This window comes from Galeopterus variegatus, unplaced genomic scaffold (genome assembly GCF_000696425.1).
Source record: "Galeopterus variegatus unplaced genomic scaffold, G_variegatus-3.0.2 Scaffold14607, whole genome shotgun sequence".
NCBI lineage: Eukaryota > Metazoa > Chordata > Mammalia > Dermoptera > Cynocephalidae > Galeopterus > Galeopterus variegatus.
This window is the reverse complement of record NW_007740718.1, coordinates 2,367-17,026: the sequence shown is the minus strand read 5'-3', so window position 1 is coordinate 17,026 and position 14,660 is coordinate 2,367. Positions and strand designations below refer to the sequence as shown.

At 53.4% G+C, this 14,660-nt stretch overlaps 1 protein-coding gene and 1 non-coding gene across 2 annotated transcripts; both read left to right on the top strand.

The window, feature by feature from the left end:
• The first annotated feature begins 6 nt into the window (after nucleotides 1–6).
• On the top strand, nucleotides 7–14,132 carry LOC103582010 (lon protease homolog, mitochondrial-like). The gene is made up of 10 exons (XM_008563702.1): nucleotides 7–186; nucleotides 3,239–3,327; nucleotides 3,954–4,073; nucleotides 5,982–6,210; nucleotides 8,350–8,411; nucleotides 8,935–9,064; nucleotides 9,526–9,609; nucleotides 10,505–10,725; nucleotides 13,044–13,182; nucleotides 13,950–14,132. Exons 1-10 carry the CDS (start codon nucleotides 100–102, stop codon nucleotides 14,130–14,132), a joined length of 1,344 nt encoding a protein of 447 aa, XP_008561924.1. The 5' UTR covers nucleotides 7–99.
• On the top strand, nucleotides 10,304–10,378 carry TRNAI-GAU. Its single transcript has one exon. It is a non-coding gene; the product is annotated as a tRNA-Ile (tRNA).
• Nucleotides 14,133–14,660: the final 528 nt, after the last annotated feature.

The following is a 14,660-nucleotide window of genomic DNA, read 5'->3' as shown; positions in this document are numbered from 1 at the left end:
TCGGGCGGCGAGGACGCCTCCGAGGGTGGCGCGGAGGAAGGGGGCACCGGGGGCAGCGCGGGCAGCGGGGAAGGTCCGGTGATAACGGCTCTCACGCCCATGACGATCCCGGACGTGTTCCCGCACCTGCCGCTCATCGCCATTACCCGCAACCCGGTGTTCCCGCGTTTTATCAAGATTATTGAGGTAATGAGAGTCCCCACCTCTACCTCAGTTTCCCCACCTTTGCAAGCAGCGGGTTGGACCGAGGGATCACTTAGCGCCCTCGTGCCTCGCAACTTTTTCAGACACGAAGTTTCTCAAGGGCCGGTGTTCCAATCCTTGTCTACTTAACACCAGCTTGGTGACCATGAGCCAAATTCCTCCCGCTTAAAGTCCCGGTCATAGAAGTCCTGGGCTGGAGGAACCAGAGCAGTACTGCGACTCCGTTATTTTTCTGCTTACTTGGTAAATGTTTTGCAACTCTGCCCTCTGGTTGCGAGCCCCTTTGAGATCAAGATTCATTCCTTTAACAAGTATTTCTTGACTGCTTACTATGTACCAGATGCGGTTCTAGATGCTGGGGATATGACAGTGAACAAGACTGACAAAAATTTCTGCTTTTGGAGCTTACATTCTAGTAGAATGAGAGGCAATAAACAAGATTAATAACTAAGTTATATTGTTAGAAGGCAATAATTACCACCGGGAATAATAGAGTAAGGGATGGTACAAGAGGCTTAGGAGGAAGGAGGACATCATTTATTCATTCAGCAGCGTGCTCTTGACCTCCTACCATGTAGCAGACTCTGAGAATACAGTAGTGAACTGGTCAGACACAGTCCCTGGCCTAAGGAACGTATGTTCTTTTTTTTCTTAAAGATGACCGGTAAGGGGATCTTAACCCTTGACTTGGTGTTGTCAGCACCACGCTCACCCAGTGAGCCAACCGGCCATCCCTATATAGGGATCCAACCCCCTGGCCTTGGTGTTATCAGCACCACACTCTCCCAAGTGAGCCACGGGCCAGCCCTGGAACGTATGTTCTGGTGGAAGAGACACTAAACAAATAAGATCTTTTCAGACCAAGAGTCTTGGGGGTTGGGAGGAATGGGGATGAGGGTGATGTAATAGAAAGAAAGCAATTAGTGCAAGAAACTTGAACTTTTAGAAGTAGGAAGGACCCAAATGCTATCCCCACCCCCTCTTCTTTGTTTTCTTCAAACCGATGTGGAAACTGGCGTCCATGGAGGACAAAGTTTATCTGTTAACTGTCTAAGCAAGGTCATACAGTGAGTCAGCCTCTGTGTTCACCCTCCAGCCTCTCCTCTAACACTCCAGACTCTGCTAGATAAATCTCAAGGATCCCTTGAAAGGGAAAAGGATAGTACGGAGGGGACAGACAGAGCCCTTCTCCACCTCTTCTCCCAAACTGCTGATTGTGTGTGTCTGAACTACCCTTCTGTGGCCCTTCTTTGATGTTGAGTAGTGGTTACTAGTGCAGGCCCCAGATCCAGACTCTGTGGAGTCATATTCTGACTCCACTACCCCTATCTTCATAACCTTCAGTAAGTTATTCCTCTGGACCTCCATTTTCTCATGTGTGCAATGGACATAATAGTAGTACCTTTTTTCTCAGAGCTGTGGTGGGAGTTAAATATAGTCATATGTCTAAAGAATTTAGAATCCTGCCTGGTGCTTAGTATGCTTCAGTAACAACTTGGTGCGCTTCAGACATTTCATAACCTTGCCCTGGAGGCTTTTTCCCATCCTTGACCCCACCCCCAGCAGTCCTTTTTACTCTCCCTGGCTCCTAGGGCCAGGACTTTTCACCAGGTCTGGTTCTCTGAGCCCTGCAAAGTGACAGATGTCCCTTGCTCCCAGCACCTGAGCAGAGGTGATTCTTCCGAGAGTTCTGTCTGCCCACCTGTAGCTGGCCAGAGGGTTAAATGAGTCGCTGTAGATAGCATTTGGTACTCACTGTATTTCTGTTGGTGTTACTTTGTGTAGCAAAAAGTGATGGGGGCGGGGGCAGGGGAGAGACAGGTGCTGAGGATACAGCAGTCAGCTTTTGGCAGAGGAAAAATTGGGGGGCACCTTCTTTGGGACTCTGTTTCTGACCTAGTTAGCAAAGCTCTGTTTACTCTTGATTTTCTGGTTAACACTGATTGTGTGGCTAATCTGCTCTAGTAGCTTAGTGGCCTCTGAGTGTAGAACAAAGGCTCTTCATTTTTGGTGAGTCATGTACGGTCCTGTTGGATGTCACAGACTTTCTTCCCAGAAAAAGTACTTCCGTAGTGTCAGGAATTTCCAGCCCACAAGTTAAGATCCCCTGTTAGGGAGTGAGTGAAAACACTGTCTCAAAGTGTGGTCCCTGGACCAGCAGCATCAGCATCACCTGGGAGCTTGTTTGAAATGCACATTCCCAGGCCCCACCCCAGACTTCCTGAATCAGAACCTCCAAGGGTGAGGCAAGTCCTCCAGGTAATTGTGATGCCTGCCAAAATTTGAGGGCCATTAAGTTTAATCAAGGTCTGGCCTGGGAACTAACACAGGCTAGAAAGAAATCAGGTGAGCCTGAGGACATCTGTGCTCCTTGCTTCATCAGATGTTTCCTAGAAGACATTATGAGCCCAGAACGTGCCATTGAAATGACGTTGAGAATGTGCTGAGATCCTGGAGGTTTTGATCATCAGTGAATAGCGTATGGATATGATCAGGAAATAGTTTTAATGAAAAGTAGAGGGAATTATCAGTCTGTGGGGTTTGAATTATGCATCTTTAGTGTTGTCCTGACAGTAATAAAAGCAGAATGGTGCTGGCCAGTTAGCTCATTTGGGTATAGCACAGCCTTATAACACCAGGGTCAAGGGTTCAGATCCCCATACTGGCCAGCCACAAAAAAATAAAATGAATAAAAGCAGAATGGTTTTGATTTTCATACCAAGACATTTTGCCACTGAAACAGTTTGTGAAACTGAATGTTAAATCAATTTCTTGGTTCTGGCTGTTTGCTTTGAATTTTCTTTAGGCAGTAGGAAAGAGCTAAGGCTTGCTGTTGTTAATGCTGCTTCACTTATTTTCCACTGCCACCCTGTCCTTTTTTTTTTGGTTCAGGGGTTCTTGGACCATGTTGATTAGTGTCCTGGATCAGGTTAGCATGTCCCCAGAGAATAATCTAGGAAACAGTAGAGCTGCTGTCAGAATGTCAGCTAGCAAACCTAGCCTGCATTTCACTTTGGGGTCATTGTCATGCTAGGTTAAAAATAAGAAGTTGGTTGAGCTGCTAAGAAGGAAAGTCCGTCTTGCCCAGCCTTATGTCGGCGTCTTTCTAAAGAGGGATGACAAGTAAGTGTCATTTTTCCTTCATTCCTTTGTTGAAGTTGCCACAAATCCCACTTTGTAGATTAATTTGGACCTTTGACCCTTGACCTAAAAGAAACAAAGGAACCTCGTCCAGGGGACTAGGCCAAGAGCCAGGAAGACTGGACTACCGTGTTAGTCTGGGTTGAGGAATTGGCTGGTAGCTCACGGCACTAAACTTCACGCATGGTGAAGATGGGGGAACATTAACCTCGAGCACCCTTAGTGTTAAAATGCACCTGTGAGGCTACTTCAAAGTAGAGCAAGTCGGGCGGAAATCGTGACTCCAGGTGGAAATTAATGCCATTTCCAAGTTGGAAGGTGCATGGGTCCTAAGCAGGCTCTGTCATAGGAGAGTGAAGAGAATCAAAGTCCCATCTGGGCCCCAGCCTCATGGCTGACTTAGCAAGGAGTGCCCTCCTAGCAAGGAGTGTCCTCCTGTGTGCTGTCCCCGCTGGCAACAGCCGTGACCTGGCTCTGCTAGGCTCTGGAGCACCTGTGGAAGCTCAGTTTTCAGTAGTAGCCGGTAGGGGCATTTCTTTTCTCTCCCTCTTCCCTCCCAGCTGAGACATCCCACTGAGTATCAGTGCATGTGTGTTCCTCTCCCCTAGCAACGAGTCCGATGTGGTCGAGAGCCTGGATGAGATCTACCACACGGGGACGTTTGCCCAAATCCACGAGATGCAGGACCTAGGGGACAAGTTGCGCATGATCATCATGGGACACAGAAGGTGTGTGGGCCAGCTACTGTGGGGCACTGGTATGTGGGGGCAGGGCTTGTGAGGCCAGGTGGGAAGAGAGCCCTAGGTGCCAGCAGTGACCTCTGTCAGCAGCTGTGTCACCAGCAGTGAGGCCAGAGCCAGGGACGGGAAAGAGACGCATCACATATGGGTCCCTCCCTTCTCAGAAAGTAGCGGGTTGCCTCCAGTCCCATCTCTGGGTGTGCGCTGTCACCAGTTGGCTGTGGTTTCCCTCCACATGCCTGTATCTGCATCTTCCAGCAGATCATGCTGTATATACAGCCTAGCAGTGTTTGGTTTCTCCCTCAAGCAGGTATATTTACTTGTCAGTCTGCGCAGTTTCTACCTCCATCCTGCGGAAGGGCCATGTGCAACGTTTGTAAGCCCAGTTTAACCCCTTGTGCTGTTACTATAAATTAAGAGAAGTCAGGGCTGGTCAGTTGGCTCAGTTGGTTAGAGCGCCACCTTGTAACACCAAGGTCAAGGGTTTAGATCTCTGTAATGACCAGATGAAAAGGTAAAAAAAAGAATTGGGTCATAATTATGCCAGCCACCAAAAATAACTATGTATATAAGAAAAGTCTACAGGACCAGCTTAGGGTTGAAGCTCTTACTGGATCAGCTAACAGCTTTCTAGGTATGTTCCAAGGAACATTGGGTCCTCCAAAATGCTCCTCAGATAGTCCTGTGGTCACATACACGCAGGAAACATTTCAGGTTCACAAGTCCTTAACGTGGCAAAGGTTCTGGAAAGCCCCTCGTGGGAGATGCTCCCTGGAGTTTGTTGAGTCTAGAGTCCTCCCTCCTTTGTTCTCACAGGGCCTTTTTCTTGTATCAGCCGGGCAGTGCTTCCAGGCACACTTGGGAAATGGCCTGTGCCAGGCGTTGATTCTGTGAAAAGTCCTGGTGGCGTTCCTGCTGCTCTGAGCCTACAGGCCCTTCTTTATCTGCTCACACTGGGGTCTCTTGTGGGGACAAGGCCCCCTCCTTCATCTCCTGGACGGATCTACCAGTCAGAGGGAGCATAATAAGATGCAATCAAAAAAGACAGGGGCAGCTACTAAGCATTCACTAGCTGTCCTGCTGACCCACAAGGTGCCTTACAGAACAAGGCCTGCTGACTCCTGAGGCTAGGTCTGCCCGGGACCTACCCAGTCCCAGCCTCCTCCTCTCTGCCTGTCTCATGGATGGTCAGGTGCCCATGTCAGCCAGGCACCGAGTCATCATCCTGGGTGGCAGAGGAGAGAACTAAGAAGTGGGATGGCCTGTTGTCATTCAAAATCTAACAGAGGTTCTGGTGTCTGCCAGGCACTGGTACAGAGAAACGGGCTGCCTTATGGAGCCCACTGCCCCAAAGGGGGAGGACCCAAGATGGAAGCAGTGAGGTTGCAGCTGAATATGGGTGGGGGTGGTCAGTGTGATAGATGTTTAGGTAGGCGGGGCCACCTCCATGTGGTGGTCAGGGAGGGCCTCTTGGAGAAGGCATCCTTCATATTGAGACCGGAAGTGAAAAATGGGATAGAGCCACTTTGTGATAAGTTCGAGATGGGGGGTGGGGCCAGCAGAGCTCCAGAGATGGCTGGAGCTCGGCCGAGCTTGTGACATAGCTTGTGATAGGAGGCCCTGGAGCTCAGTACCGCGGCTTATCCGTGACACTTGGAACAATTGTGGAGGACAGTGGGGCGTTGGCATGGGACATGGGGATTGCACGAACCTACCTGGTTGCAGGGCTTGGAGAAAGCAGCTCAGTCTCCTGCTCGAGGACCCAGTAGCCACCCTGCCCCAGTGGCTCCTGTACTTCCTGCACTGCTCAGTTGAGAGGCCCCTGAGAGGCCTTGGCCAGTGGCAGGGCACTTTCCAGCCTTAGTGGCTTCACCCCTGCCTTGCTCCCATCTTCAGGGTTCACATCAACAGACAGCTAGAGGTGGAGCCAGAGGAGCCAGAAACTGAGAATAAAGAGAAGGCACGGAGGAAGCCGAAGCGGGGCAAGAAGGAGGCGGAGGACGAACTGCGTGCCAGACGCCAGATGGAGATGGTGATGGAGCCCGCCGCAGCCCCCACCCAGGTGCTCATGGTGGAAGTGGAGAACGTTGTCCACGAAGACTTCCAGGTCACAGAGGAGGTGAAAGTAGGTCAACATGCTTGTCATGTTCTTGGGGCTCCCAAAGGACAGTCACCTGTGACCTTGAGCCTCACACTCAGGAAGGGTTTGGCATTTCTAAAACTCAGATTCTTGTGGAATGAATAGCGTGCATTTTCTCCCAAAAGTCCTGGGGAGAACTGCGTTGAAACGGGCAAAGGAAATACTCTGGGGCCTGTAGCTGCTCGGGTAGGAGGCAGGATTTGAACCCAGGTCCAGCCCCAGCCTCTGTGCACTGTGCAGAGGCCTCCAGCTGTTGCCAAAGCACATTCCATCCCAGCTCCTTCCCATCAAGCCTGGGAGGTGGCAGAGGGGAGCAGGAGACCCATAGCTACAAGGCAAGAAAGAAACAGCCTTTGGCAACCTGACCCCCAAACCTAGGCTGTCCTGCCTTCCTTGTGGCATATTGAGCCAGCTTTTGAGATGGAGGTAGGCAGGCTCTGGTGGCAGTGGCCTGCCTGCTTTCTTGTGGGTAGGAATGATTAGCAAAGATAATTGAAGGCCTGGAATGTATTGGCTCCTTATGTGTGTGCCCAGTGTTGGCCTCCTCCCTGAGGAGGGGACACAGGCCAGGCAGAGCCAATAACTATGGTCTGATCTTTGATTGGTTGCCGTTGGCTGTGGCCCTGTGTTGAGGATTCTGGGGCTGCTGCTGAGCTTGGTGGGAACAAGTACCAGAATCAATTGGTGATGTCTGCCATTGGCGCTGCAAGGGGCTTGGCTGCGTTGGCCACTGGCTGGGCGAGCAGTCCTGGTCACCACAAGCTGCATGGGACCCTTGCAATCAGCACCCGGATGGGGACATTCTGTAATTCTGCACCATTAGTCTCTGGTGTCTGCTGAGCACTTGAAATAACAACTGGTGCGACTGAGAAACGGGATGTAAAATTTTATTTAATTTTAACACATTTAAATTGAAATAGCACACCAAGGTCCAGCGTTCGATCCCTGTACTGGCCAGCTGCCCCCCAAAATAAAAATTTAAATACCTACCAGTATCTGTGCTGTATTGGGCAGCCCAGTGTTAGAGGTTCTTTGAGGCTTTCATAGCAGAAGAAAGATGAACAACTAAACTCATCAGCACTGTGATTAGAAGGACTAGGAGGACCTCTGAGCGACAGGGTGCTCGCTGCTGGAGTATGTGTGCTGCGGACTCCTGGCTGGCCTGTTCTGGTTCCTTCTAACCTTTGTAGGTTAGCTCAGACAATTCGGGGTCAAACCCCACGGCTAGAGACCAGGTGATGAGGTTTTCACATTTGGCTGTGGCGGCTGCTGGTGGTCCTTTGAAAACAAATGGCTGTGTCTGGTGGTCTGCCGGGAGTATCACCAGCCTCACTGTGGCCCGGAGAGGAGGCAAGAAGGAAGACAGGCCTTGGCAGCGCCTATGGCAGAGAGGGCCCCACTGTCTGTACAGAGAGCCTGGTGCCAGGTTCCAGAAGGTGGCAGGCTGCAAGCCCTGGTGACATGCAGGCACACCCTGGACAGTGGAAAATTCATAGGCTGGGCAGTTTATTGCTGAGGTTGAGAAGGGGGTGTTGGTTATGAGCATGGTGCTTAAAATAAGGGAATCAGAAGCTCACCACTTTTGTCCTTAAAATGTTTTGTTCTAGGGCCAACCCGTGGCTCACTTGGGAGAGTGTGGTGCTGACAACACCGAGTCGGGGTTGAGATCCCCTTACTGGCCATCTTTATTTTTTTATTTATTTTATTTTATTTTTTTAAAGATGACCGGTAAGGGGATCTTAACCCTTGACTTGGTGTTGTCAGCACCACGCTCACCCAGTGAGCGAACCGGCCATCTGCATATGGGATCCGAACCCGGGGCCTTGGTGTTATCAGCACCGCACTCTCCCGAGTGAGCCACGGGCCGGCCCACTGGCCATCTTTAAAAAAAAAAAAGTTTTGTTCTAAGGACAAGGCTCAGAGTGGTCTAAGGAGACAGGCTTTGGTTCTAGTTTTTACTCTCTTGGTCCTGTGTCCCTGTGACTGGTGCATTTGGGCTCCACTCCTTGGTCTCCAAAGCTGTCCTTGGCCAGGGCCAGGTGGGAGGGGCTCCCGGGGCCATACCCCCCACAGGCTGGGGCATGGTCAAGCCCCAGTGACCCACTGTGGCTTCCCACTTGCCAGGCCCTGACCGCCGAGATCGTGAAAACCATCCGGGACATCATCGCCCTGAACCCTCTCTACAGGTGGGTCTCCCCAGTGCACAGCTGGTGGCCCCAGGGGCAGGCTAGGCCTGTCTATGGTTCTTTCTGCAGTGGAGTCGGCAGGCAGTTCTCTTCAGCTTTCATCCTGACAGGAAACCTGGCGGGGGTGAGGGGGTGGGTGGGAAAGGATTTGTGGTCCAGGGACAGCCCTGTGCAGGAGGAGCCGCTTCCCCCTGAGGGTGAGGGCTGAATAGAAGGCCCCAGGCCTGGCTGACCAGGCCCAGATTTTTTGCTCTCTTCCTGCTAGTAAGTGCCTGGATTTGGCCAGAAGCTTTTGTGGTCCTCAGCTGCGGGAGGAGGGAGGTAATCTCATGAAGGCTGAGGGGTAGGGTAACTCATCTGCTGGCAAGGGATGGCGTCTTGGGATGGGGGTGTGAATCTCTAGACTCCAAGATTGGAAGACCCTGTTAGCCCTGAACTTGATGAGGCTTGGGTAGCAGAGCTGGCTTGCCCAGAGCTACTAGGGAATAGGATGCTAAGGCCTGGGTCCCTCTGTCCCTTGCAGAGAGTCGGTGCTGCAGATGATGCAGGCTGGCCAGAGGGTGGTGGATAACCCCATCTACCTGAGTGACATGGGCGCCGCCCTGACCGGAGCCGAGTCCCACGAGCTGCAGGACGTCCTGGAGGAGACCAGTGTGAGTTGGGCCCACCCTCCCCGCCCGTGCCCCATCCGTGCCCGTGTTGTGCTGGTCCTGCAGCCATGCAGCCTGGCCGCTTGTCCTTGACTCTAGATAATTTCACATCTATCTCCCGTGTTCTTTTTAGTGGCTTCATAGCGTTCCCCTGGGTGGTGCCCATCGTTTGTTGAGTCAGGTCCTTTGGGTTGGGTATCCGCTCATCTCTTGCTGTTGTGAACAGCATTTCTGGGAATGTCCTTGCCCGCACAGCTTGTGGGCCTATGGAAGCTTATCTGTAGAATGTGTTTCCAGAACTGGCCTTGTTGGGTTGGAGGGGGCATGCCTCTCTTGCTTGGTGAGGTGTGGCCAGGCTGCTCCCAGGAGCAGCTCTTGGGGTACCCATCTCCCCAACACCCTCACCCCTGCACAGACAGATGCTGACTTCTGACCATCCTCTCACGTTCTCCCTCTCCCGGCAGATCCCCAAGCGACTGTATAAGTCCTTGTCCCTCCTGAAGAAGGAGTTTGAGCTGAGCAAGCTGCAGCAGCGCCTGGGGCGGGAGGTAAGCGGGGCGGGCGGCACAGCCACTCTCGGGATGGGCTCCCTGGAGAGATGGCGTCAGCAGGAGCCTGCTACAGCAAGTCCAGATGTGTCCACCTCGAGGGCACTGTGCAGTCAGTTGCTGGTATCTGAGCTGTGAGACTCTGTGTTAAATGGAGGAAACGTCACACTGGACCCAGTGCGATGAGCCCAGAGTGGACAGGTCTCAAGGCTGTCCTGTGTCAAGGGAGAGGATTTCTCTGCCTTGGTGATCCTGGGGACGGTGCTGGAAATTAGAAACCAGTCACTCCACCACTTGAGGCCACCTTCTTGATTTTGGGCAAATCTGTGACCTGCCTGCATTGCCAGTTACTTAGCAGCAGTGCCGTTTTTTCAGATTTGACTCGCTTCTTTCACTTAGTTGTATTTCAGGAGAAATTCACATCCCATCTTTAATTGGGAAACCTAGAACAGTGGGTTATCAGTAAAAGGCAGCTCTCCAAACACATGTGACAGAACACAACAGGGGGCAGTTTAGGCCGATCCGTTGGTAGTACTGGGCCCTGAGCCTGCGTCATGCTGTCTCTTCTATTCAAAGGTCGGCGCCTGTTAGAGAAGTGTTGGGGATGTGCTAGCATCAAGTTGAGCCTTTCTCTTGTCATAATTGGGACTGAAAAGGAAATAACTTCCTCCCCGTGGGAATCAGTGTTGGAGCTGGCCGGTTAGCTCAGTTGGTTAGAGCATGGTGCTGATAACACCAAGGTCAAGGGTTCGGATCCCTTTACTGGCCAGCTGTCGGGGAAAAAAAAAAAGAAGGAAGGAATTGGAGGCTTTGTGCCCTGGGTTTCTTTTCTGAGTCCTGGGGAAGCTGAGGCTTGGACACCCTGGGCTGAGCAGTGGCTTCTTGGCCCTGTCAGGTGGAGGAGAAAATCAAACAGACCCACCGCAAGTACCTCCTGCAAGAGCAGCTGAAGATCATCAAGAAGGAGCTGGGCCTGGAGAAGGAGGATAAGGACGCCATCGAGGAGAAGTTCCGGGAGCGGCTGAAGGAGCTGGTGGTCCCCAAGCACGTCATGGAGGTCGTTGACGAGGAGCTGAGCAAGCTGGGCCTGCTGGACAACCACTCCTCAGAGTTCAAGTGAGCACTGCGTGGGGCCCCTGTGGATGCGGGCCAGCCCTCACAGGGGACCCCTTCTGTTCCCCAGCCCTGGGCAAGCCAGGGGCCTGGGTGGGGTCCGTGCAGCACATTCTTGTTGTGGCAGGTGATTGGTGTGTATCAGCTAAGTCACCCCTGGGCAGAACGTGCTGTTGTCACCTCCATTTTACACACACTAAATTGAGTCTTTGGGCCAGTGACTAGAGCTTCTGAGCTGGTAGATGGTGAGAGGGATCTGAGCCCAGGGACGCCTGGCTCTAAGCCAATGCTCTAACCAGGAGACTCAAGAGCCATCACCCCAACGACACTCCTTGCGTCTGTCTCCCTGGCCTTGCTGCTTTGAGAGTCAGCCAGGAAACGACCGTGTCTTCCTGCAGCCCTGGCCTTCCTAGTGGTCATTTCCCCATGCATGCTGGCTGTGAGTCAGATGGCTGCCCTGGGGCTTGGGCTGAGGGGCTCATGTCCCTGTGGGATTCTTTTGTCTGTACCTACATCCAGCCTGCTGGACACCAGCCCTGAAAGAAACGATCTGACCATTTCCTGGACAACTCTAGGCAGGGCAGGTCCCTGGGGCCCAGCAGCAGGTCTGGCCAGGCCCTGGGATAGCCGTAGAAGGAAACTTGAGGGGAACTGGAACACCTAGCCCTGAGTTTCTTTCTTCTAGCTACTGGGCCAGGACCCTCCCTTGGGTCAGAGTGTCCAGAGGGGCGCTGAAGCCTCTTTCCACCAGGACCCCGGGAGGCGCAGGTTTCCTTCAAAGGCTTCCATTCCAAAGATGCCCAAGTGAGTTCTCTTCCTTGGGCAGTGGATGAGCTTCCTGTTGTTGCTGCCATAGAGTACCGTTAAGTTTAATGCCTCAGAGCATCACTGTCCTCCTACAGCTCTGGAGGGCAGAAGTCCTCATTTTAAGTGTGAGCAGGGCTGGCTCCTCTTGGGGCTCCAGGGGAGGACCCATTTCCTCCTTTCCCAGCTCCTGGAGGCGCCCACAGCCCTTGGCACGTGGCCCCTTCCTCCGTCTGCAAACCCGGCAGCACACCGTCCTCCAGTCTCTCTCTGCCGCTGGCCCTTGTGCTCCCTCTTATGAGGACCCTGGGCCCCCGGGTAATCCAAGGTGGTCTTACATCTCAGTCTTTAATTCAGTCCCATCTGCAGAGTCCCTTTTGCCGTGCGAGGTGACATTCATGGGTTCTGAGGATTAGGACATAGACATTTTGGGGGTCTTTCTCTCCCCCCCACAGGCACTTCAGCTTCCCTCGGGGCTTGTGGAAGTGCCTGCTTGGGCCAGGCCTTATCTTGCAGAACAAGACAGCTCCCTGCCTCCCAGGAGCTGAGCGGGTCTGCGTGGCTGGTTCTATCATTAGGTGCTGGGGACAAGCCCACTGTGGTCGCCTGGGGGGCTGTTGGCCCCTCCCTGGGCACTGCCCACCGCCCTTGGTGCCACATCTCACCAAGGTGAGGCCCCCAGCTGCCCCCAGCCTAGAACATTCTCTGCAAAACAGTCTGAGGTGACTTTACAGCCATGAATCTGGTTGTGTTGTTGCCCATTAAAGTCCTTTCTGCAGGGACTTTGTGTGTCCCTAAAGTAAAATCCACCCACTGTGTGACCCCGCAGGCTCTGTGAGATCCAGCCGTGCTGGCCTCTTCCAGTGCATCTTGTATGCCAGAGTGTGAGCTTGGTGGCAGCATATTCCCAAGTCGCCCCAGTGCCTGATAACAGGCCATCTGGTGTCCTCTGTGGTGGTCCGCTTCCTTGTCCCCTAAGTCCCCCTTCTTCTCCCCCAGCAGCCCCTGCTGACTGGCTCCAGGTCTGTGATGGCTGCCGTCCACAGGTGCCCAGTTCCCAGCTCCTGGATCAGTCTGGGGTACCCTCCCAACTTGCATCGTCGCTCCCTTGGCAGTGCACCTGACCTCAGTTTCCCAATATGCCCTGGGTCTGGTTTTCTCCTCTTTTCTAAGCCTGGCCCCTCTGTGTTGGTGCTGGCTCAGCCCTGGACAGCACGGGACAAGCAGGTCAGCAGGTCTCTGCTCTGCTGACAAGTATCAGACCCTGACCTTGGGCCATTCCCTCCCCTCACTGTGCCTGGTGCTTTGCCAAGACACAGGGTGTTCATATTGGGTGCGAGAATCTTGGGGTGTGGTCCCTGCCAAGGTGCCTTTTCAAAGTAGTGTCCCACCCCACCTGCCAAGTTGCGCTGCTCTTGACAGCGTCCATGCAGAGGCCTAGCGGGCCCAGTGCTTGAGTTTCACAGCCCAGGCGGTATGAGCGTCCTGCTCACCAGTGCTCGTCTGTTCTGTGGCAGCGTCACCCGCAATTACCTGGACTGGCTCACATCCATCCCCTGGGGCAAGTACAGTGATGAGAACCTGGACCTGGCCCGGGCCCGGGCGGTGCTGGAGGAGGACCACTATGGTATGGAGGACGTCAAGAAGCGCATCCTGGTGAGGCCCACTGTGCCCCTACGGGGACCTTGAGGTCCTAACTCGCCAACCCTCCCCACCGACCAGGCACATGGTCAGTGCACCCAGAGTGGGGACTGAGGGGCAGGGTCTGTAATAATCTGGATCTACATATGGCTGGTGGGCCTGGGGCCCAGGATTGCCCTGTGCTGTGGGTCAATGACTCAGAGCAGCCCCCAGGTGAGTTTGTGGGTCTGGGGTGCTGGTGGGGGCCAGCAGGGGAAAAGGAAGGGGTGAGGGGTGGAGGGGCTGGCTTTGGAGTGGCTCAGGACAGTAGGAGCAGCCTGTGACCCCAGGCCAGCCTGCCGCGCCATTGGGGACTTATGGTTTACCAGGTGGGATCAAAATTGCACTTGAGACCACAGAAACCAGGCAGAGCAGCAGGGAGCCTGGGGGCAGAGAACCAGGCCCGAGGCATCTGGCTGAGGGTGGGTGGGCCATGGGTCAGGGAGAACACACTGTGATCCAACGTGTGGGGGTGCCACATGGGCATGGTGCTCCTGGGCACCCACAGTCTTCTGGCACCTAGTCGTCCCATTGCCACAGGTTGTCCCTCCATGTGGCAAATGACAGCTCCCCCCGGGGCAAGCCCGGTCCCTCCACGCAGCCCCAGATGTCTGAGAGGCAGCATGCAGGGGGTGAGCTCCATGCCCCGGCTCCCCCGGCCAGGGCACCTTCCTCTGGAGTGCAGGAGCCGGTATCTTGGGGGCAGCCAGCCCGAGTGCCGCTGAGCCCCCCTCTGCCCACAGGAGTTCATCGCTGTGAGCCAGCTCCGCGGCTCCACCCAGGGCAAGATCCTCTGCTTCTATGGGCCCCCTGGCGTGGGCAAAACCAGCATCGCCCGCTCCATCGCCCGTGCCCTGAACCGCGAGTACTTCCGCTTCAGCGTCGGAGGCATGACTGACGTGGCCGAGATCAAAGGGCACAGGTAGGACAGCCCTCTCTCCTTTTGCCTCAGCCTTCCTGTGTTGCACTCTCTTTGTCACCTCCCTGCCCCTGGGTGATGGAGACGCAAAGGATTACTCAAAGCCTATTTCTTCTGGGTCAGTGAGAAGCCCCCCAAAGGGGTTAATTTTCCAGGATCCCTCAAGAGAGAGGCATTCCACCTTGGAAAAATAACCCTGAACTGGGGTTCTTTCTCAGTATTTATTCTCTGGGCCAGAAAGTTACAGAAAAGGAACTATAGGTAGAGTTATGGCTAAGTATAGTTTAATAATAGAAGCTGGTAACATCAGTGAAATAACAAAGTGACATTCCATAATGCAATTTGCAAAAGGTTAAGTCAGTTTACCAACAAAAGCTTGTTCTTAGCAAATACTGTCTCTTCCTACAGCAATTTCCTCAGTATGTTTATATAACAATCAAGTAACTTTAGGTTAACCTGCACCAAGGACATCTGTCCTTGAGCCAATGATTTTGCTGTGTTACAATTCTTTATCTACAACAGAGACGCTAGCCTA